Below are 24105 nucleotides of genomic sequence, written 5' to 3' on the forward strand. Positions count from 1 at the left end.
AACATAGGTAGCGTAAAACAAATTGGCCGAAAATTTTGAAAAATTTTGATTTTTACATTTTTTTTTGGGGGAATTTCATATAAAAAAAAGTGAAAAATATTGTTGTTTTTGCAAAAATTACGCTCTTTTTTTGTTTATAGCGCGTGATCAAAAAATCGCACAGGTGATCAAATACCACCAAAAGAAAGCTCTGTTTGTGGGAAAAAAAGGACGTGAAATTCGTTTAGGTACAGCGTCGCACGACCGCGCGATTGTCCGTTAAAGTCACACAGTAAAAAATCGCAAAATAACCCCTGGTCTTTTAGCAGGAAAATCCTCCGGTGGTAAAGTGGTTAAAGCATATGTCAAAATGTATCTTCAAATACTAGTGACTACCTCATATTTGTTTGAAAATTAAGCTTAAAAAAAGTGTTTTTTTTATTTAGCAGTCATTTAATATTGCTCCACAAATTTTTAAGTTCTAAACCACTGTCTCTGAATTTTTGGTCCAAAGGTTGAGCAGGACTTATATCATCATGATCATGTGCACTGCTAGGCTCGGACTACATATACTATATACCATGATAATCAAACCAGCTGGCACATACTACTGTGCAAACGCACCCTGTAAGGATAGCATAACCAACCTTCTACAGGAAATCTGATATTGAGATTTTATAAACTGTTCAATGGAAAACTCATGGGGAAACCTAAAGTGACAATAAACTGTTTCTTTTTTTTTTTTATTAACTAATTGACTATGTATTCTTATCCTAAAACAGTACCTTCTATTGTACAGTAAGTACTCCCTCCAAATATTTATTTTTTTTTGCTCGTGTGATCCAACTTCCTGTTAGTGGGTGGCCACATTCATTCTCTACAGTTTCTATATAGAAACATAGCCACCCTCTTCTTCTCACTACTGAGATAGACTAGGGACTATGGGATTTGTAGTGTGCATAGAGCAGTGTACATGGCTGCAATTAATGTGAGGCAGAAAAACACAAAAATAAACAATCTCATTAAAAATAGATTTTAGGGCCATTAAGTAATGGATGTGTATGGATTTTTATTATTATTTTTTTTTTTTAGGAATAAGGATATTGTTTAGTGTCACTTTAAACATATATTTGTGCACCAGAGAAAGTAATGCAAATTATTTTGTTTTTTGTTGTTGGGTTCAGTTAAATTTAAAGCACAGCAGGTGGTCAAAACAAATTAGTATGGGGGGATCCAGAAGGAGCTTCTTTGGTATGTCTGCTTGGATCAATAACGTTTATTGTGATGTTGAATCATATGGTGTGTGGGCCCCTTTGTCCTGTTTTTAGTGTCAAGAGTTGGTCAGCAAGGAGAACTATTTAGACATGTGCAGAACACAAAAATGTGTTTTGTTTCATTTTGATTTGTTATTTACATAAATTTATTTAGTTAAATTAAATTATTTCCTTTTTGGAATTTGTTCCATTTCAAATTTATTCTATTCGAAATTCGAATTTTGGAAGATGGTTATATTTTTTTATATACTTTCTATTCCATTCTATTCTATTTTTTTTTCATTCTGTTCTTTCTATTTTTTATTCTATTATTTTCTATTATATTCAAATGTATTGTATTCAAAATATGAATTTGAGAAAATGGTTATATTGTTATATTCTTTCTATTCTATTCTATTTTTTATTCTATTCTATTTGAATTTATTACATTTGAAATTCAAATTTCAGAAGATGGTTATATTTTATTTTACTCTATTCTATTTTTTTAAAGTATTCTATTGTGTTCTATTCCTTTATTTTCTATTCTATTTTATTATTTTCTATTCTATTTTGTTCTGTTTTGCTCTATTCTTTTATTTTCTATTCTATCCCTTTATTTTCTATTCTATTTTTTTTATTTTCAGTTTTTTTTTACTTTTTTCTTTTCTATTTTTTCTATACTTTTTGTTTGTATTCTGTTGTGTTTTACTCTATTATATTCTATTATTTTATTTTATTCTTTTCTATTCTTTTCTGTTCTTTCTGTTCTATTCTGTTCTTTTATTTTCTATTTTTTTTCCCTTCAGAAATTCAATTTCGATTTGAAAACTATTTGAATTCAATAACTATTCAAATTCGAATTTTGTCCGAAATTTTTTTCGTTATTTTGGATTTGTCTTTATTCATTGCTATTGTAATTCAGGAATTCGGATACATCCGAATTTCCAAATAACGAAAAATGTGTCTAAAATTCAATTCTGAAACGGTCCGCATTGTCTAGAACTATTGTTCTCTAAGCAAAATTATATCAGCACACTAAACACTAAAGCAATTTCCAACAAACATCGGAACCATATCAGGGGAAAGAGCACCTTGCTTTCTTGTTCCTTCACGTTTCTCTGATATCCAGTTATTGTGGGAAGTGTGAACAAGAAATATGTTTTTGCATATACAAGGATATGAGTAAAAAAATAAATAAAATAATAAAAGTGAAAAAAAAAAGCTAATAGGCAGAGATCGAGTTTTAAATGTCCAAACTAAGATACCTGGAAGTTTATCATAATAGGTGGGCCTCAATCCTGTAAATAGATGAACACCTTTTTATTGAAGTATTACCTTATATTTGGGAATGGCCTTTAAAAGTTCTTTCACTGGAACATCTGTGCCAACCACACCTAGGAGAACCCCCTTTGATCTCTGCACAAAACAAGAAATGAAGGAAAACAGGCATCTAAGTAAGGTAAACATCCATTGGTAAAGCATTACAGGCATACAGTAATTATTTTCATGTTGTCATAAATCTATTACAGTACACAGATGACTTTCGGCTTTGTTGTGCCGACGTTTCAGAGACACTGATGGATATGAATGAAAATAGAATGAGAAAAAACAGCTGCATCATTTTGTTTCTTCATTTGGATGAAAAATGCTCCAACATGAGAAATTTATCAGCAGTAATCAACAAATACGTGTTTCAACAACACGTCAGGGAAGATCTGACACTTTTATGATTACAATTATTATGTGAATTTCCTCAGCTTTTATCACTGCCAAATGTTTTAGGAGGAAAATGTGTGCCTGGCATTGTATTGCAGTTCAAGTGTGCTTGAGGCCTTCACCGAGAGTCCTCCATGTTGTGCCTGCACCGGTATGCAATATACCAGAGCCTACAGGTTCGTTAAGAAATTGAATAGTCGCCAATGGGCCTGGTATTCTCAGACTTATCCCAAATGGGTTGCCAGCTGTTCATTAGAATCACATTTGCCCCATTACCCTCTTCTTTCTTGATTAAAAAGTAAAACATGTGAAATGGGAGCTTGCATCCAAGCATTTCTAAATATCCAAGGACATTTGTAGAATTCTTTATACTTAAAGAATACAATAAGATAACCTTTTAAAGGTGTAATAACACCATACACCCCCCCCCCCTTCATCCCGGACCTCACATTAGAGTTTTCATCAAGCCAAACCCAAACACTTTAGCGGCACACAGCATTTTGTTTTTGCATTTTACACAAAATGACACCTTTGGGTACCCCAAGAAGAGGAGTATTGCAGCGCATGTAGCTTCCTGTGAGGAACAGCGCGTGTGCCAAATTGTGTTAATAATGAGAAAAGCTTAAGATCAGTCTGTCCCCAGTACGCCCCCCAGGTCAGTCTGTCCTCCAGTATAATCCCTCCTTGGTCAGTCTGTCCCCAGTACACCCCCCAGGTCAGTCTGTCCTCCAGTATAATCCCTCCTTGGTCAGTCTGTCCACCAGTACCTCCCCCCAGGGCAGTCTGTACCCCAGTATAATCCCTCCTTGGTCAGTCTGTCCACCAGTACATCCCCCCCAGGTCAGTCTGTCCTCCAGTATAATCCCTCCTTGGTCAGTCTGTCCACCAGTACATCCCCCCCCAGGTCAATCTGTACCCCAGTATAATCCCTCCTTGGTCAGTCTGTCCACCAGTACATCCCCCCAGGTCAGTCTGTACCCCAGTATAATCCCTCCTTGGTCAGTCTGTCCACCAGTACCCCCCCCCAGGTCAGTCTGTACCCCACTATAATCCCTCCTTGGTCAGTTTTCCAACAGTACACCCCCCCCCCCCCCAGGTAAGTCTGTCCTCCAGTATAATCCCTCCCTGGTCAGTCTGTCCACCAATACATCCCCCCCAGGTCAGTCTGTACCCCAGTATATTCCCTCCATTGTCAGTCTGTCCTCCAGTATAATTCCCCCAGGCCAGTCTGTAGCCCAGTATTCCCCCACCAATATAATTAAAAGCACTGGAAGCTGACGGAAGGGGAAAAGGGGGATAGGAGAACTGGTGCTGCAGGGCTGTCACTGATGTGTCTGGATTTCAGGTGGACTGAAACCCGGACACAGGATCTAAAACCCAGACTGTCCGGATAAATCCTGGACAGATGGCAACCCTAGCCTCACTGTACTGAGCTCCCACTGCTGTGGCCGCAATCTGGGGATTTTAAATCTTTGCTCCCCTCCTCCTTCTTTCTGCAGGGCTTCTAGGATGGATCAGACCGGTTCTGATTGCTCAGCCTCAGCACCGAGAATCACTCTGATTCATCTCTGAAGCCCTGCAGAAAGAAGAGGCAGAAGAGTGGGGACATCAAATTCCCAGAACCCTACAGTGGCTGCATGGGTACTAACAGCTCATCACTCACAGAGGTAAGTACAGCAGGTACCAGGCAGGTGGGGAGGCTGTATGGTGTTAGTTCACCTTTTCATTTTTTCTTAAAAGGTGAACTAACCCTTTAAGATAAAAGCCCACCCTCTGTCAGTCCTCTTTCCTATTAAATATACCCATGATTCGTTAAAAGTGAGCAGCACAGCCAATTCAAGACGTTGCTAGGTCCCCTTTACTGGATGATAAAAACAGGCAGTTGAGCTGTGATTTTACTGCCTTCCCACCACTCACCTAAAGTTTACAATACAGCCAAAATGGGGCTGTTCAATTGCCGTAGCCATGATGCTTTGTGTCTCAGCAAACTTAGTACAGAAGGTTTAACTGACATGCCACAATGTCTGCCAATGTCGGTCATTCATATTAGTTTGGCTGCGCCACAACTGCAAGCCAAATTCTGGTCCCATATAAAATTGCCATTTAGCAAAAAAAAAAAAAAAACACCAAACCAAAAAAAAACATGGATTCAGGAACTGACAGTATCATCTCTTGAACTCCTGACAGAGGCTGCTTTGCTGCATCGGGAAAAGGGATCCACCAAAGAAAATAGACAAGTGTGAGACTAAGGGCTCCTTCACAATTGCAGCAGGGACTACCATTTCTCTGAAAAGCAATCCATGCTCAGACTGCTTTTCAGAGGTTTTTTACAGGTGGTAAGGAGGTGATTTGTCACATTCTCATCACCTGATTTAACCCTATAATTGCTGTACTACATAATCGCAAGCATTGCATGCGGTTGCAGTGGGATTGTGAAACGGTCCCGTAGAACTGCATTAGACCAAAGCAACATATTGTTTAACCACATTAGGACCGGAGGATTTTCCTGCTTTACGTCCAGGCTACTTTTTGCAATTTGGCACTGTGCGGCTTTAACTGACAATTGGGCGGGCATGCAACGGCGTACCCAAACTAAATTTATGTCCTTTTTTTCCCACAAACAGAGCTTTCTTTTGGTGGTATTTGATCACCTTTTCACTTTTCATTTTTTGCGATATTAATAAAAAAATAGCGACAATTTTGAAAAAATAACAATATTTTTCTACTTTGACAGTTAAAAAATATCCAATATATTAAATTTCTGTCATATATTTAGGCCAAAATGTATTTAGCTACATGTATTTAACAAAAAAATTCTCAATGAGCGTATTTTTAACCGCTTTAAGACCGGAAGATTTTACCCCATTCCTGACCAGGCCATATTTTGCGATTCGGCACTGCGTTAATTTAACGGACAATTGCGCGGTCGTGCGACACTGTACCCAAATTAAATTTTTGTCCTTTTTTCCCAACAAATAGAGCTTTCTTTTGGTGGTATTTGATCACCTGTGTGATTTTTACTTTTTACGTTATAAAGAAAAAAAGAGCGACAATTTTGAAAAAATAACAATATTTTTCACATTTTTTTCTATGAAATTCCCCCCAAAAAAATGTAAAAATCAAAATTTTTTAACATTTTAGGCTACATATGTTTGGTAAAAAAAATCACAATAAGCATAGTTTGAGTGGTTTGTGCAAAAGTTATCGCAGCTACTAACTACGGGAAAGATTTATGTAATTTTTATTGTTTTTTTTTAACGAGTAATGGCGGCGATCTGCGTTTTTCTTTTGCGGGACTGCGACATTGCGGCGGACAGATCGGACCCTTGACTGACATTTTTGACACTTTTGGGGGGACCAGTGATATTACTACAGTAATCAGTGCTATAAATATGCACTGTTACTGTAATAATGACACTGGCAGGGAAAGGGTAGGGAAGGGGTTAACTTTATTGGTGATCAAGGGGTTAAATGTATGCCTGGTGCTTACTGACGTGTGTGGGGGGAGGGAATTGTGTGACACAGGCACAGATCGCAGGTTCAGCTATGCTGAATCCTGTAATCTGTCCCTTCCTGTCACATAGGAGATCGCCCGCTTTGTTTACACAAGCGGGCGGATTTCCTCACTCGATCCCTGACAATCAGGGAAGAGCGGCGGTGATCACCACCTCTCCTCCCCTGGCCCGACTCACACTGTGTCTGAATACAGCGGGAGCGAGCCTCCGACGGCGCGCGCGCGCCGTCCACAAGGGGAGGGTAGGTCTACGTCGCTGGAAGGAATCGAGCCACTTTGCCGCAGTAGGCTCAATGTGAGCGGTCGGCAAGTGGTTAACCTCCCTGGTGGTCTGATTATGTCAGGATTTCTGTGCTAAAAGCGGTACATTCTTTTGCATGGAAATCTGTTGTTTTATATTTTAAAACCTTCTCCTGCGATCCCCCACAGTCCTCCCTCGCCGTCCTCCCCAGCCGTCCTTCCGCTGTCCTCCCACTGTGTGCTCCGCCGATGCCTGCACCTGTCTTCCAGTCCCCTTCCCTGCGAGCGTTACGACGCAGGGGGGTGAAACCGGCGGCAATTTAAATATGTAAATACACAAATGACACGATACAAAGCAAAAGCGCTGTTAGGCGAACAACAGAGGCAGCGAAACGGAGTTACTTGAAGAACTGAGCGATAGCGATTTGTGGGGAAATTGGTCATCAGGTACGGAAAGTGATGACAGCGACGATTCTGATGTCTCTTTCTGGCACATAGCTTGTGGAATATGGGAAGTATATCAAATGATTCTTCAGAATTTCCAACGGAGCTATGTGCCAGAAAGAGACATCAGAATGACCAATTTTCTCACAAATTGCTATCGCTCAGTTCTTCAAGTAACTCAGTTTCGCTGTCACTGTTTTCCCGGTCATCTAAAAGCGCTTTTGCGTAAAAAGAACGCTTTTTGGACGCTATGGTCGTTCAAAATTTTCCAGGCACAAAGCACTGGAAAAGCACAGGCAGGGCACTGGAAAAGTCACCAGGTGCAATCCTGTGGTGAAATGGCATAATACAGTGTAATCCGTTGGGATCACAGCTTTGTATCATGTCATTTAGTGTATTTACACTTTTGAATTCACCGCCGGTTCCGTCGTAACGCTCGCAGGAAAGGGAACCAGAAGACAAGTGCCGGCAATCGGCCGTGCACAGAGCGGGGGGAGAGTGTAAGGATGCCGGGGAGGACGGCGGGGAGGGAGATGAGGGATCGTAGGGAAGGTGAGTGTGATTCTGGGGTAATCTCAAGTGTGGCTCGGGGTTACCGCATTTTCTACTGAACGATAGCCCCGAGCCACATTCGGGAATACCGCCAGGGGGGTCAAAGTCATTCTAAAGGCAGAAGTTTTTTTTTTACCTTAATGCATTCTATGCATAAAGGTTAAAAACCTTCTGCATGCAGAATCCCCCCCTAAATACTTACGTGCCCGTGCTCAATCTAGATCCAGGGATGTGCACGATAGCAGCGATTCTTTCAGCTCTCTCTCTCTGATCACTGGACATGGAGACAGCAGTGGGAGCCATTGTCTCCTGTTGCTCTCACTCACAGCCGCACTGCGTGTGTCAATGGATACACAGAGCCAGCTCAGGAGTAAGAATGTACAAGTGCCCCTAGAGCTTGCGGCTTGCTTTGGAGGCACTCAGCAGAAAGGAGGAGCCAGGATTGCTGGGGGGACCCTAGCTCTGGAGGATCAGGGCTTCAGGGGAGGTAAGTATGACATGTTGGTTATTTTTAAAAAATAAAAATCTTGCCTTTATAATAATTTTACAGTTTGCTGCAAAGCTTAGCAATGTGGCTGCGGCATGTGTACAGCTGTGAAAGGCTGTATATTAGTATTCAAGTGATTGGTTGCAGTAAACCCGTGGCTCAACCATCTGATTTACTGCTCCTTGGCCACATGTGCTCCTGAGCGCTGGAAATGCTTATTATTGTTCACAGAGATTTCCAACATGTTATAACGTCCCTGTATAACCTTACTTCTACCATTTTCTTTATTGACTTTTTTGGCATTTTTTTTCATTAGGTGATTAATGGATCCAGAGTTAAAGTGGTACAAAACCCACAACAGTAAAATCAGTCTTTTTCTATGCAGTAAAGCATGCTTGATTTACTTACTGTGAAACCTAAGGGGTTAATCCTCTGCATTGTGTAAAAAAAGCTGTTTGATCCTCTCTTCTCTAATCCTCCCCTTCTTCCACATTTCAAAATCCATCTCCTGACAGCACAGAGCCTTAGGGGCGTTCTGCACCTGCTCAGTTTGGTGTGTATTGCTAGAGATTTTTTTTTGGGATGGTGCATGTGATCAGCACAGGGCCAATCAGCACTGTCCAGACAAAGGGTCAGGGGCCCTGCACCCTTATAGGACAGTCAGAGGAGAATAAAAACTCCTCCTACAAGCTTTAACCAGACACTGATAGAAGTCACAAGACTTCAATATATTGCTGATGAGAAAATATATTTAGAAGTTTATATTTACTAGAACAGTTGCATTTCCATGTTCTGTGTATAGTGGGAGACCAGATAAAGTGAATGCTGGTTCTGGGTGTAGTAACACTTTAAAGCTGGACTCTAGGAAAGCAGATAAACACACATATGAAATACATATGAGAGCTATTTTTTCTGCTAAAGCATTTTATGTTTGTCTACCCAGTCATATGATTTACACAGCTCTGATACACAATGCAGGGAGGGGAACTGATTTCCCCTGCTGCAGCTTAATGTTCACTTACTGGTCCCTTCCCTACCCCTACTCTTTCACTGGAAAGTACCGTAGTAGCACACAGATAAGATGTCCCCTCCTATCATCATGTTTCTTGCAGCATAATTGATTGGTACTTTTGCTACTGGTTCCTCTCCCACGCTGAGCTCTGCTGTTTAAGAGCTGATGCCAAGTCAAATCCAGGTAGTGACAACGCTTGTATTTAAAAAGGAAGTAAACTCTGCCCCTCAAGTTCTCCTTCTCAATGCAGCCGGTATAATACATCTTTCCATTACATTCTGCCTAGTTTCTGCCGCAGCACAGTGGTGTGAACTGAACACATAAGACATATGGCAATTTTACTTGGTTATGCATTGGGTAAGTCTGCCCAACACATCCAGTTTGCATAGCCCCTAAGTAAAAAAAAATATTTACAGGTTGTGCAATCAAATGTCCGCCACATTTTTTAATATCACTGACAAACAGTCAGTCCTGGGAACTGTATGTGATGACTCTTATCTTTCCCTTGAGCACCAAAAGGTTGGCTGTACATCTGGACCTTAAAACAGTGACGTTAGGCAATGTTCATTTAAGTAGACGAAATCTGCACTTCAAGGAATTCAAAGGCAAGGTAACCCAAGCTTCCTTTTTTTTTCATTGTCCTAAAATGAAACCTTAACAGCCTAAAATCGCTTTATATCACTTACGTTTTATTCATTTGCGCCAACAGCAAAATTTATTGTGGCCTGCACCAGATGTCTGAGAAATGTTCATCTAAAAAGTTCAAAGTCTTTCTAAAGGCTCTTAAACCTCGCCAGCGCTGTAAATTGTCTCAGGTCTTTGTTTTCACCAGGTTTTGCAATTATATTTTTGCTGTAGAGCACAGTTTTGTATGGTAACTAGATATCGCCAGATAATGATACAACAGACTTTGGCTTAGCATTCTGTTTCTTTATAGATAAATAAAAAGCTGTGTGGGAGAACAGAGGGTATTAGTACTGGGGGCATTTTTCAACCGAAAAACTAAAAGTGCGTAATTAAAACGAATAGCGTAAGATAATATAAAAGGTGCAAATTAAAGAATGGTATTTTTAATATAATATCTCTAAATATCGATTTTAGGTTTCCAACTGTGACAAAATTGTTCCAGGTTGTGCTCATGTTATGCGTTTGGGATGGGTTATAACCTAGACGTAGTTTGTATATTTTTTCTCAGTGTCAATGCATGGTTTTTTGCCAAAGGATTAGCTTAACGTCTGTAGAAATACAGAAAGGAGCACCAGACCAAAACTGGATAAAAGAGTCCCAGCTAATTTTAATTGTTGGATTAAACGGCATAAAAACTATTTGAGCAAACTTTTCAGGTGGCAAATGGAAACACTAATTTAAAAAATTAAAGTTTTGATTGATATAAATGTTTATAGATATTAAGCTTTCCATAAGGACAGGAGTTTATATACCATTGGCCATTTGGTCAATGAGTTTTAAACATAGCTATCAATATAATATGTATAATTTGTGTCCCTATTCAATCCAGGTAAAGTCTTCTCAAGAAGTGCTTTGTTTTGTTTGAATATTAGGGATGTAGCACCTGTTTGGCCCACCTCTTCTTCTAATACTTTAATTGTTGGTTAAAAAAGTAATATAAAAACAATCAACGCATTTCAGGAGCAGCACCACTCCCCCTTCGTTAGGGCTCAACATTTGCTGTCAAGTTGTTACTTCATTAGGACGGTTCAATACTGGTTGTAATATAGATCTGTAAAGTCACTGTTTTCACCATCTTTATCCTTGTGTTGAGCCCTGATGAAAGAAAGTGGTGTTGACCTCAAAATGTGTTGGTTGTTTTTCATGGCCAACAATTCAAATTATCTTGGACTTTTCATCTGGTTCAGTTTTGGCACTCTTTTCTGTATTTCTATGGTTTCAGATACTGTTGGGTGCTTGTTGAGGGATCCCTTGCTGTATGGGAACCTCCTTCCCAGTGTTATTGAGCCTGTTTAAAGTTTTCCTTCATCGGACTACACATTCAAGTTTAAAAGTCCCCAACATCTCTTGGAGAATGTTGTTCTTTTTTACCTTCTGGACTCATGGATCAAAAAGAGAATCATGTTAATAGAGTCACCTTCAAATACTCATGTGGTATATGACTAGTTTATTCTAATGTGACAACATAAGCTGAGCCTGGCAGACAGGTTAAACGAGCCTCAGCCTTAATTATTAAGCATTATTTATATTAGACTTGATGGCATTATAGCACGAAAAATAAAAGGGAAGTCTGGGAATGTAAGATAAACAATTATACCCACCTAGGTGGATGCAGCATCAGTCTAGTGCTACATCTGCCCCCCCCCCCATAAGACCAAGAACTGAGCGATCAAAGACTGCTAATCACTCAGTTCTTGGTCTTCAGTGAGCAGAGAACCGGTGACTGTCGGTCACTTGCTCTCTGCTCTACCCCTCCAGTGGTCCAGCTGTGTAGGGGGTGGGAGTGGCTGGCTCTGGCTCTCGGCAGCATTCTAAGAGGCTGAGCTAACTGCCGGTACAGGCATCTGGGTGGATCTGAGCTTTAAAGTCGGGATCTTGCCAAAGCCTGGATTGTCTCAGTGACTTCAGCTGACAGCGGGGTCACAGGAGTTCAGAATGAAGTGCACTCCTGTTATCAATAGAAGTAGGCAGAGCTGCTGATAGAAATTGCAGGGCCCCCCAAGCAAATATTAAAGCTATATTTCGCTAATAATACAATAAAATCATTATTAGCAGACACAAATACAACATAACTCTTGGATTTCCTGCTAAGTCTATAAAACAAAACTGAGTTCATAAATAAAAATGAAGATGAGATGAAAACAATATACAGGCTGGGCAGTTGGAGCTCTGGGATTAGAGAGACAGAGGGAGAGAAACAAAGTTACAGAGATAACAAACTTAGGAGCAGAGCTAAGATTAGAGCCAGCGCTGGGAGGGGGACCCACACAGGGAGGGGGATTAGTGAGGGACAACTGTCTTTTTCTCAGCAGATAAAAGCTGACAGCAGAGAGAGAGGGAAAGACCAGCTGCTGGAGGAAGAGTTCTTCAATTGTGATCCATCACTAATCCCCCTCCTTATGTGGGCCTCCATACAAGAGGACCGGTGCCCCCCCCCCCCCTTATCAGCAGCCCTGGAAGTAGGAGTGCAGAATGAAGTACACTCCTGTGACCAATAGGAGAAGTGGAGCTGTGGCCTTACTTCTCCTTAAAGATGTAAGGACCAGCCTTACCAGTCAGTTTGGTAAAATGGCTGTTTATGGCAGAACAGGTATCATTAATTCTGGCCCTTCCTAATTACAGAATATTTGCTGGGGCAATGATGGCTTTCTCGCCATGGACAATTTACAAGACCCTTTCTACTGGAAAAGTCAAACTGGCATTATTAAGCATTTTCCCTGATAGCATTTTCACTAAGGGTACACAAGAAAGCCCACTCTTTAACAGCCCTGGGTCTGTATTATGCTAGCCTGATTTTTAACCACAGGAAAAGACTATTAGAAGCTAATTAGTAAGGGGGCAAGGAAAATCCATTTCACTGTAGTGCTAAGAATTTGAAACAGATGAGAAAAACCAAATACCTATGGTGGGTGCTGAACTGAAATAAGCCAAAATAAATAAATCCGAATTCAGTATATCTGCATAGTTACCGAAATTACAAAAATTTTTTTTTTTTTTGTGGACTTACAGTAAATAACGTATAAATAACGTATAAATAACAACTGAGTAAATGTAATGTTAAAACTAACAGTGGTCTTTATTATTCTGCACAGGCATAGTTCAAGCAACACTGTGCTTGCGAACATTAGTGCAGGTCCTTCTCCTTTTTAAGATAATTTTTACCTGGGCTTCACCATTACAATACAATGGTGCACTTTGAGTCCACTAACAATATTACAGTGATTTATTCAGGACCCCTTTGGGTTATTCTGTAAAGGCGTTAACCAAACGAATAAAGCAAAACAACAAGATAAAAAATGACCCTACTGGTCATACATTAAAGATTTTTTCTTAGATGCTGTATTGTACTTGGCGTATTACAAGTATACAGAAATTACAGAATATACAGTATTTTGAAAAGAAAATATAAAGTACTGACCAGATTGCACCATTGCACTTACCGTTTCGTTCTGTTTACTAAACACAGGCATTGCAACAGTTGTCATCAAAACCAATCCCTGATCATCGCCAAGCTGGACAGGATAGAGAGAAACATTAAAAAGGAGCACACAAAATGTTAGCAGTTAATCATCAACAGTGATGATATTTTGGTTTGCTTTGCTAAACTTAAATTTCTTATACCGAAAACAGATTTTTTTTTTTTATACATTCCAGCATGACTGATTTCATCAGGTTTGTACTATTTTTAATCTTTTTTTTTTTTTATTTCTCCTAGTTCAATATACAGGGCAAGTTAAATTATTAAAATATTCACTTAAAACTAACTAGAAAATCTACTTATTTGTCTTTGGGTGAAGTAAGATTAGGGTGCGAGATGTACCTCAACAATATTGCATAAAAAGAAATGATCTCCTATTATATGTCTTTAAGGACCAAGTCACACTAGCTATGCTGTTGGTAGAGAAAACATGCCAGTGACCGGATCACTAAAATGTGCAAGGATATCGCTGCTCTGCTTTCATGTGATACTCCCTCGCTAGCTGGATAGCCAAGACATTGCCTTGTTGATAAAAATGCTGTAGGATGTAAGTCACCAGGAAGAGAGCAACATCTCACTCATCTAACCAGCAAGGATGTGATACATACAAGCAGGTGAGTGTTTCATAGTGATCCTGCTGCTCACAAGTTCTCACCATTAACAGGATTGCTTGAGGGACAGGGACCATAAGCCAGTAGAAATGTATTCAAACTTAAAAAATATCTTAGAATTTGTATTTTACATTTCTGTCCTCTATGGAATAAAGTACATGTAGTACTTGGTCCTGCGTTTCTAAGTGCTTTCTAGCCCTAGTTATGAGAACTGACCTGCCCCTCTCAACTTCTACCATGTCCGATCTGACAATAGCTATGAAGGAGACGGCTGATTGAGAAGTACAGTTTTTCACACTTTCCCAAGACAAGTAACAGCAAGAGGAATGCAGATGAAGACACACCTCCTGCATTCCTCTTGCTGCTGCTTTTCTCGGGAAAGTGTACAGTCAAAACAAGCAGCACTTATCCATCTCCTTCATAGCTGTTGTCGAATTGGCTGCAGAAGGAGGGGAGATATGCAAATTAGACCTCATAACTATAGAAACATAGGACAAAGTACTACATGTACCTATTCCCATAGCAGACAGGAACGTATAATAAATATTCTAAGGATAGATTTTCTTTACGTTAAAATTTTTGAAAAACTGTTAGTAGACAATTCAATCTTGCCATCATTGGGTCAATTCATTTTGTTCGAAAGCCCTTAAAATATCATCCTGACCTGCTGCTTGAATGGAATTTCAGACAAATTAAATAGCATTCTTTTTTTTTTTTTTTTACCTAACACATTCACATTCCAACATGTACAATTTACTACAAACTAATACCACAAACAAGTATGTTTTTGACTTAAAGGGGTTGTAGAGTCAGAAGGTTTTTTATATGTATATATAATTTATGCATTAAGATAAAAAGCAATCTGTATGCAGCAGCTCCCCTCAGCCCCCCTAATGCTTACTCAAGCCCCCTCTCTATCCAGCAATGTCCACGAGTGCTTTAGCCATCCGGGACTCTCATTCCTGATTGGCTGAAACACAGCAGCGGCGCCATTGGCTCTTGCTGCTGTCAATAAAACTTAGCTAGCCAATCAGGGGAGAGAGGGGGCAGGGCAGAATGGCAGCTCTGTGTCTGAATGGATACACGGAGCTGCAGCTTGGCTCAGGTGCCCCAATAGCAAGCTGCTTGCTGTGAGGGCACTCAACAGGAGGGAGGGGGCCAGGAGCTCCAACCAGGGACCCAAGAAGAGGAGCATCAGGGCTGCCCTATGCAAAACCGCTGCACAGAGGAGGTAAATATAACATGTTTGTTATTTTAATAGAAAAAACGAGACTTTACAATCACTTTAAGGCCACATCCAAACTTAGAATGCAAAAAAGTATGGTCTAACAAAGGTCAGATACTGACCAGAAAAAATGGACTTTATAAGCCCAATATGGGAGATCACACACAATTATTAAACATAATAAATGTATTGTTTAACATTAAAAATGGGATTTAAAACATATTCACATAGTAATATCACATATACTATACTTAGGGTACCGGAAGTCTATCCATATAGTATCAGTTTAAGTCTATCCATATAGTATCAGTTTAAGTCTATCCATATAGTATCAGTTTAATAAGGTAGCTAGTTCTAAAGACTTCCGCTGAGCAATACATTTATTATATTTTATAATTTTGTGTGGTCTCCCATATTGAGCCTATTAAATATGTTTTTTATGGTCAGTATCTGACCTTTGTCAGACCATACTTTTTTGCAAACAATTACCACATTCACAGTTTGAATTTTGTTTGAAAAAACTTTCTCATCCTGCTCCTTTGAATTTTCTCATCAATACGGATGAAAACAATTGTCAATTTGACCCCACTAGCCATTAGTGAATCTTCTGAAGATTCCAAAAAGCAAACAGCTTTGGATGAAATTCTACTAGTATATGGCCAGTTTGTTAGAAGATGTTCCTCTGAAGTCAGTTGTGCCAATACAGAGGCCTCACCAGTAGACACAGCATGTGCAATAATAAAAGAAAAACACCCAGGCAAGGTCACAATTAAAGCTGTGAACACCTGACTTCTATACACAGTATAGTTTTACATACACTCTTCTAATCCCACTCCACAGAAAACCACATTTTTTGTTGGAAAGGGGGTGGGCGACATTTTTTTACTTTTTGGGGTAAGCAAAGATTTGTAGCCTGTCATCAACTACCCAATTAGGGGATAATCAAATTGGTACAAGACCAAACATTCATAGGAATGCAATTCACTTGCTAGTGGCATTATGAAGGATTCATCTGTATTTAGTCAATAGGAATCTTTCATCTAACAGGAAGTCCACTTTTGTTAAAAAAAAATTATATGAGCCAATGTGTAATTAAATATGATTAAATTGACTTTCTAGTTCAATCTTCAGCCTTCTGATTTTCTAAAACTGCCATATATTAGAAGTTTTTTCCTTGAAACTGTAGCAATACAGACTGCACAGGATCCCCCACAAATTTATGTTTTGCTCGTCTGATTAAATCTCAACTTTTCTAGCTGTTTTTGCTCCTGTTGTAATGGTGGGTGTGAACATATGATTATAATAAGCAAATCTTCCCACTGAGCACACATTTGCTAAATTATAGCAATATATAGAACTGACTTTTTTTTAAGCCCACATTTAGTCAAAATTAAAAATAATATGTACTAGCACAAGGGACTGCACTTAAATTCAATGCAAAGTTTCCCTTGTGCTGCTAGCTGTGAAATCTTCTGATCCCCCAAACCCCTGCAGTGGTAATCTAATCTTCCAGTGCTGCCGGGGTTTATACAAGCTGCTGGACCTGTCATAGTCACTTGTCAAGAGTGCTGACTACTCTTTTATCCTACCTCCTCCATTCATAAAAGCTGCACTATAGCTTTCATAAATGAAAAACTCTCTATCAATGGTGGAGGAGGATGACCTTTGATTCAAGATGACATATTGAGCTTTTCTCTTAGGCTACGTTCACATCTTGGCGTTGCTTTTACAGGCGTTTTTATGGGCATTTTTTCAGGCGTTTTTATGGGCGTTTTTGCAGGCGTTTTACAGGTGTTTTTACGGGCGTTTTTTGTGCAGGCGTTTTTAGATTGAATAGAGAACAATGGAAAACGTCTGTAATCTGCCCAAAAAGAAGCTAATGTACTTTTTTGAGCATTGGGCGTTTTCCTCACAGCGTCAAAACGCTCAGATGTGAACAGGGGCCATTTAAATGAATAGGATTTGTCTTGTTGGGCATTTTGAGAGCTGATCCTAGAGCAGAAAAACGCCCCAAAAACGCCCCAAAACGCCTACATGTGAACGGAGCCTAAAGGATAAGGGCATTTTCACTACTTATCCTTTACAGTATTCTTAATAAGGGATTGGCAAAATTAAAGATTTTAATTTCCCTGATATTTTGGAAAAAATCTGGAGATTTCAGCAAAAATGTACCATTTTGGCTAAATGTATTTGAGTTAATAGGGAAGGCAAAGCTAAAGTGGTTTTGGTGTTTATAAATAGCTCCTCTGCATTACGTAAGCTACTTTCAACTATACTGGACCGGACAAATTAACAGCCTCCCATTAGCCTATTTTTTTTTTTTTTGTTATTTTACTTTTTAAAAAAAAAAAAAAAAAAAAACACCCAAAAAACAGACAGGAGAAAAATAGAAAAGTAAAACATGTGAAGCAACAATACACAAATAACAATCACATACAGTACATAAAAAGGATGAAATATGCAAATACAAATACACACCCACTGAAAAACACAATCTTTGGATAAAAAGAAAAAATTTGTACATCAAGCAAATTTTGTCAAAGCAGAGTGATATTGAGAGTTTTGGCTTTCACTATATTTCACAGATGCCTAATTTCTCCATTGATTCCTATTTTTAATTGTACCCGCACCCTGAAAAAAGTCAGATAACGGGACCTCTAGCCTGCAAGCCTTCTTTTCCTCCAACAGCTGCTTCCAACATCTGCTAGAGGGAGCCAAGAGGAGAGACTAGCTCTCGACTGGGAAAAATGATTTTCCTTCAGCTCCCTCTAGTGGCACCTGGGAGTAGCTAATGCAGAAAATGAAGATATAAAAAAAAGGCTTCAGACTTGAGGTCCCTATGTTTGAAGTCCCTGTGTATGAGCAAAATAGGTACCCCTTGAAAATTATATTATTAAGCAAGTTGCAGTGGCAAGTAATAATGAAGTACTGAAACTACATGTATTTTTTAAGAAATCACAAAAAGAATAAAAGAAAGCTGTGTCATATTTATGGCAGGACTGGTTCATGAAACTGATGCATCGTGGGGATTATTGCTCAATGAGCCAGATGGCTATTACTTAATACAATTTTCCTGTCGTTAACTCGCATTACTAATATTAATTTTAATCATTATTTATTGTTTTGTTTGCATTTCATTTATAAACAGCTTACATATGTGGGTATGTGATCCACTGAGAAATGGACCCTTGGATTCTTTGAAATGTTTGCCATGCTTACAGTAAATATGTGCAATTAACAATTCCAATCGAAACAGGGAGATGTTACGCAACCATGCATGGACTGGAGCTCTGGAGCAATAAATACCATGTATTCAGTAATGCGCTTTGAAGTCAAAGCCATAGGTTATTTATGGTTATAATCAAAATTGTTGCTTTATTAAAAACACCACCACGGAAATTTCAGATTATATATTATGTGTGACATATTTAATTTTGAGACAGCTCAGCTGATAAAAATGAATTACTAATACAGTGCAGGTCTTCCGACTATGCATTTGTTGATTTTGCTCACTTTCTACTGCCTCTTCTGTGTTGTAATACAAAGTGGTCTTCCTTACCACTCTTCAATTGTAACCAGTACTGACAACCTTGTCAAATACTGTAAAACTAAAAATAGGATGATATTAACAAATATATTCTGGACTTCTGAAAGTTGAGTGGCTCCATACTTGTTTTTTGTGCTACCATATTTGGTGGACCATGAACTGTTTTAGAGCCCACACCCTTCAGTGTGAGCCATGTAGCAGAGTAGCTGGGATCCCTTGTGCTGGTTCTGGCTGTCTTAATAATAATCTTCTTTTCTCTGCCTCCCTCCACACCCCAGCAACAGTAATCTTCTAGTGCTGCAAGAGTTGATAGAGCTGAGGGACCTGTGACAGGCGCTCATCAAGAGTGCCAACAATGTCTGCCCTTTCTGCTCCCCTCCTCCATTCATAGAAACCCTACAGTAGTTTCCATGAAAGAAAGGTGCTTTATGATCAAAGTAGGAGGACCTTTCATTCATGCATCTGTCCTCCATTCATAGGTGCTTTTCAGTGCTGGAAGTTATGCTAAGTTATGCATTTCTGGAGTATAAAACTGCTCATTATGGAGACATCACCCCATGCAGTAGTACAAGTAGATTAGGTCTAGAAAGCCCCAATCTGCTTTTACAGCTATCATCAGAAGTTTGACAGTCTTGAATCTGGAAGAGCTGAGCACTTGCGGGGAAGGTTTAGAAGGCGGGTTCCTGATCTCCACCACTCTTGACCTAGTCATGTCTCCCTTACAATGATACTTGGCTTATAGAGGAGCAAGGTGATTCCTGGGACCAAGGCGGGACATCTGCAAAGCTACATGCTTGGACAGCTACACACTGACTTGCCCATACATCTTGTACAAGGGATCAGTTACCTGGATCACCTTCACACTATAGACATGATTATAAGCAAACAAAAAGTTTTCACCTTTCCTTTGCACTGCTATAACACAACTATGTCAATGGCAATGCAAGGGTTAGTCATGTCTATGATATGATTGTTGGATTTGCAGCTCTCCATGGAGATCAGAGTGATCTTCAAACTTTAAGGGCTCATTCACACATAAGCACTCCCTTCATGTGCGTCATTGCACAGGAATTAACATGCATTACAGCATGAACCAGAAAGGATAAAAAAAATGTACATGAACCTTTTTTTTGGCAATGCAGCGCACTACAACACACACATGTGCACTTTGCTGTACTGTATAATGCATTAGTCTGCCATCAAGTGTGTTGCACGTTTTAGCGTGCATTGTTAAAACACACAAGTGTGAATGGGTCCTCAGTGCTTATAAACATTTTCCCAGCACTGAGAACTTAATGGGAGAATGTTTTTATACAGGTGGCAGGGATGGTGGGAAGGGGTTGAAGAAGGTAATTGTGTACTTTTTCGAATGCTATTCTATCTGCAATCTAACCAAAGCCGTACTAAATATTATGCCCAAAGTACTATCAATAAGGTGAAGATCAGTATGGAAAACTGTTGCTATGGGTTATGTTCTTTATGCATTGCCATTGCTCTTTATAGCAGCCTAACAGTAATAAAGCTGAACTCCAGGCAGATATAAAAAACACTGATTCATACAGTCATTGGTTCATCACTAGTAAATCATTGAATGCATTTTTTAAATGTAACTTTAAGTGTTCCTTTTGGGAGAAAACAGGGGTGGGACAGGAGAGTCATTCAGGCATGCTGTATACAAGTTAGCTGACAAGGATCACGTTGACAGGAGGAGAAAGCAGAATGAGCCGAGGGATGACCTTATCAGTGTTCTGCTGCTGCATTGTCTAACAAAAAGAGTGGTAACAAGGGGTTGGCACCACTGTATCCTTTAATTCTAAGAAATACGTGATGTAATCCTCCTAGCTTTGCGCATGTGAAGGGGATGTGTAAATCCCAGCACTGGGTTGTTAGAACAATTTTTTTGCAGGTAAAAATTCTGCCTTATATGTATTTTATCTGTGTTTTTATTTTGTCCTGGAGTTCAATTTTAAACCCTATCTGCTGTCGTGTTTAAGAAGCAAAATTGGCATAAAAAGTAGCCTAAAAAGGACCCCTGGGTTCTGCAAGTGCCTCTTTAAACTTTGGGTACCCCAGGAGGTTACATAGTTACATAGTTTGTGAGGCTGAAAAAAGACATCAGTCCATCCAGTTCAACCTATGATGCGCGTGCGTGTTTGCTGTTAACTGTACATTGTATACCCCTGTATGTTGTGGTCTTTAAGATGCCCATCTAATAGTTTTTTCAAACTATGGATGCTCCCTGCTGATATGACTGCCTGTGAAAGCGAATTCAACATCCTTACTGCTCTGACAGTGAAGAACCCCTTAAGTATTGTAAGGTTAAACCGTTTTTCCTCTAGTTTTAGTGAGTGGCCACGTGTCTTATTGAATTCCCTTTCTCTAAAAAGTTTGTTCCTTATGCTAGGGTCGCCAGTACAGTATTTTTACATTGATATCATATCCCCCCTCAATCGTCTCTTCTCCAGAGTTGAGTGCTTGTAGTCTTTCCTCATAGCCGATGCCCTCCATTTCCCTAATTATTTTTGTTGTCCTTCTCTGGACTCTCTCCAGTTCCAGCACATCCTTCCTGAGGACCGGTGCCCAGAACTGGACAGCATACTCCAGATGTGGCCGGACCAGAGTCTTGTAGAGTGGGAGAATAATCTCTTTATTTCTGGAGTGAATTCCCTTTTTTCTACATGCCAGTATTCTGTTGGCTTTGCTTGCAGCGGCTTGGCATTGCATACCACTGCCAAGCCTGTTGTCCACTAGGACCCCCAGATCATTTTCTATCTTAGATCCACCCAGAGGTTCCCCCCCTAGTGAGTAGCTTGCTTTCGTGTTTCTGGCGCCCAAGTGCATTACTTTACATTTTTCAACATTAAACCTCATCTGCCATGTAGTTGCCCACCCCATTATTTTGTTCAGGTCCGCTTGTAAGGTTTCAACATCCTGCATAGAAGATATTGGCATGCTTAGTTTAGTATCATCCGCAAATACTGAGATTGTACTAGATATCCCCTCCTCTAGATCATTTATGAATAAATTAAACAGAATTTGTCCCAGGACAGAACCTTGGGGGACCCCACTTTCCACACCCGCCCAATCTGAGAAGTGCGTGGGGTTTATTTACTAAAGCCGCAAAGTGCAAAATCTGGTGCAGCTCTGCATAGAAATCAATAATTTTCCAGCTTTTTTTGTCAAAGCTTAATTGTACAAGCTGAAGGGCTACCATGCACAGCTGTAGCAGATTTTGCACTCTCCAGTCTTAGTAAATCAATGCCCATTTATTTTAATTTTAAAAGGAAAGGTTAGGGTTGGCATGCTCACTTTCACCTTTGAAAGCTTTTTACTGGTCTTTGAAAATAACGGCCATGCCAAGGTCAATTAGAGAATGGAAAGGGCGGGTTAACCCGAAAATAACGCAAAACTTTAGCTTTGCAGCTAGGAGCACCCCATAATTCTTGTGTCTTGGGGTGCTAATAACTGTTCATGCCTGCGCAAATGTATGTACAGAGGTGTATTGTAGAAATACTGTATTTATCAAGCTATTAATACAGGCAGCCTTGGGAATAAATTCACTTCTTTCACTTGTTTTATTTTTCTTATAAAGGGCCTTTTAAATCTCCATTAATTGTTGAATTCTACAGGATACATTCTCTTTGCGGAAGAACCAACATTTTTTGTGGCCCCCTTAAGTGCAATAACTATAGCTGTTGGTGATTCACAGACTATAACTCAAGATAATACAGGAACAAATACATTATAAAACATTACATGTTTGCAATAACCTCATGGCAATCTCTGTTTTTCCCAATTTGCATCACATTAATCAAACTAATGAAGAACACTTTGTTATAAAAAAAAAAAAAAGAAAAGAAACATTATGAAACATTTTAAACACATACTATACACACACATATACTGTACACACAAAACGTTCTACTCCCTGGCACAAGTTACACCATACCAACAAACACATAAAAGGGTAATAATAAGGTAAAAGAAAAGAAAAAACATGATGACCCTCAATAACTGAATGCCTGTTTGTAAAAAGGAAGCTGTAATTAAAACGGATTTATTTGCTGACAAATGATTTATATACAAACACATAGTGCAGAAGCCAGTCATTAAACCTTTTAATCAATACTAATATTTCAGCTAAATTTTGGATACGGTAGGGAGTGGTTAAAAGCACTGAAAAAACTGAAGGGATTTTCCCCCAACTTTCAGTTTTGGTGACAGTGGCTACTAGAAAAATAGAGTAGATGAATCTTAGAATCGTAGATTCGTAGACAAGAAAAAAAAAATCTCATATATTTGTGCGGACTTCCATGTATGCTCTATTGTTGTAAATGTTACATGTAGATAGGCAGGCTGCTCTGCTGACTCTTGGACCCTTAAGTTGGTCTGATGGCCATGGAGGAATCCCCCTCTCCCCTCACTCTAGGGTGTTGTATTCTGACAGCTGTACCCGTCGCTGTCAAAATTCACGGATCATTGACTAAAACTGATTGGCTGCAGCTGCTGATCAAGAAGAATTTTACAATATGTTCTTTTGACAGAAGTCAATAAAACAATCAGCTTTTATTCAATAGGGACTGGCACTGCTGAACTGGCTGAATTTTGATCACTGTATTTAAAGGCGGCCCTTATGGAAACATGAAAAATTAAAGGCGGCCCTTATGGAAACATGAAAAAAGGATCAAACCACCTGGAAGGTCCAGAATATTTGTTTTTGTCTGTAATCAACAGGGTAAGCCGAAATGTTTCAGAGGTTACAGTGGTTCCCCTTTTTTGTGACTGATTAAAATAGAGGACAAGGGTTTGGACTGGAATACAATGCCAAAAATACAGGTCACAAATGAAGGCTCTTTGCAATGCTTGTTCCAGTTTGACTTCAGCAGCCTACTTTGGGTTTAGAACCCCATCAATACTAATTAAAAAATATATTATTAAAATTCCACATTTCAAAAGCAATTAACTTGAACTAAAAGGTTCATTATCCCCTCATCTACATTTATTTAATAGAAATGGTAAAATGATTAACTACAGCTTAAAAAATATATATTAATAATAATGGTTACCTAATTATGAATAGAGATAATATTATAATTATTATAACATTGCAATATATAATCATTAATGATATATAATAATATACATATGATTATCCACAGCAATATAAAATTATTATTTAATGACATTAAAACTAATTTTTCCACAAACAATTATGAACAATATCACATTCAACAATAAAACAGGTTAGGAAAGAATACATTGGAAGACATTGATGGATATGAAAATCACGACAACCTTCCAGTCTGTGAAGGTTTCTGTGGAGGCAGCCATTTTGTTATAGTCATGACCTCAAACTGGCA

At 39.2% G+C, this 24105-nt stretch overlaps 1 protein-coding gene across 4 annotated transcripts in view; it reads right to left on the reverse strand.

The window, feature by feature from the left end:
- Positions 1–24105, reverse strand: part of CACNA2D3 (calcium voltage-gated channel auxiliary subunit alpha2delta 3) — a 1429924-nt gene that overhangs the window by 454905 nt on the left and 950914 nt on the right. For all 4 annotated transcript variants that reach the window (XM_082265096.1, XM_082265095.1, XM_082265094.1 and 1 more), the window contains 2 exons: positions 13325–13396; positions 2568–2648 (listed from right to left, as the gene is read on the reverse strand). In XM_082265096.1, coding sequence (XP_082121222.1) covers positions 2568–2648; positions 13325–13396 — 153 coding nt within the window. The remainder of the gene's footprint in view (positions 1–2567; positions 2649–13324; positions 13397–24105) is intronic.

Source organism: Pelophylax lessonae, assembly GCF_965119305.1.
Source record: "Pelophylax lessonae genome assembly, chromosome: 8".
Lineage (NCBI taxonomy): Eukaryota > Metazoa > Chordata > Amphibia > Anura > Ranidae > Pelophylax > Pelophylax lessonae.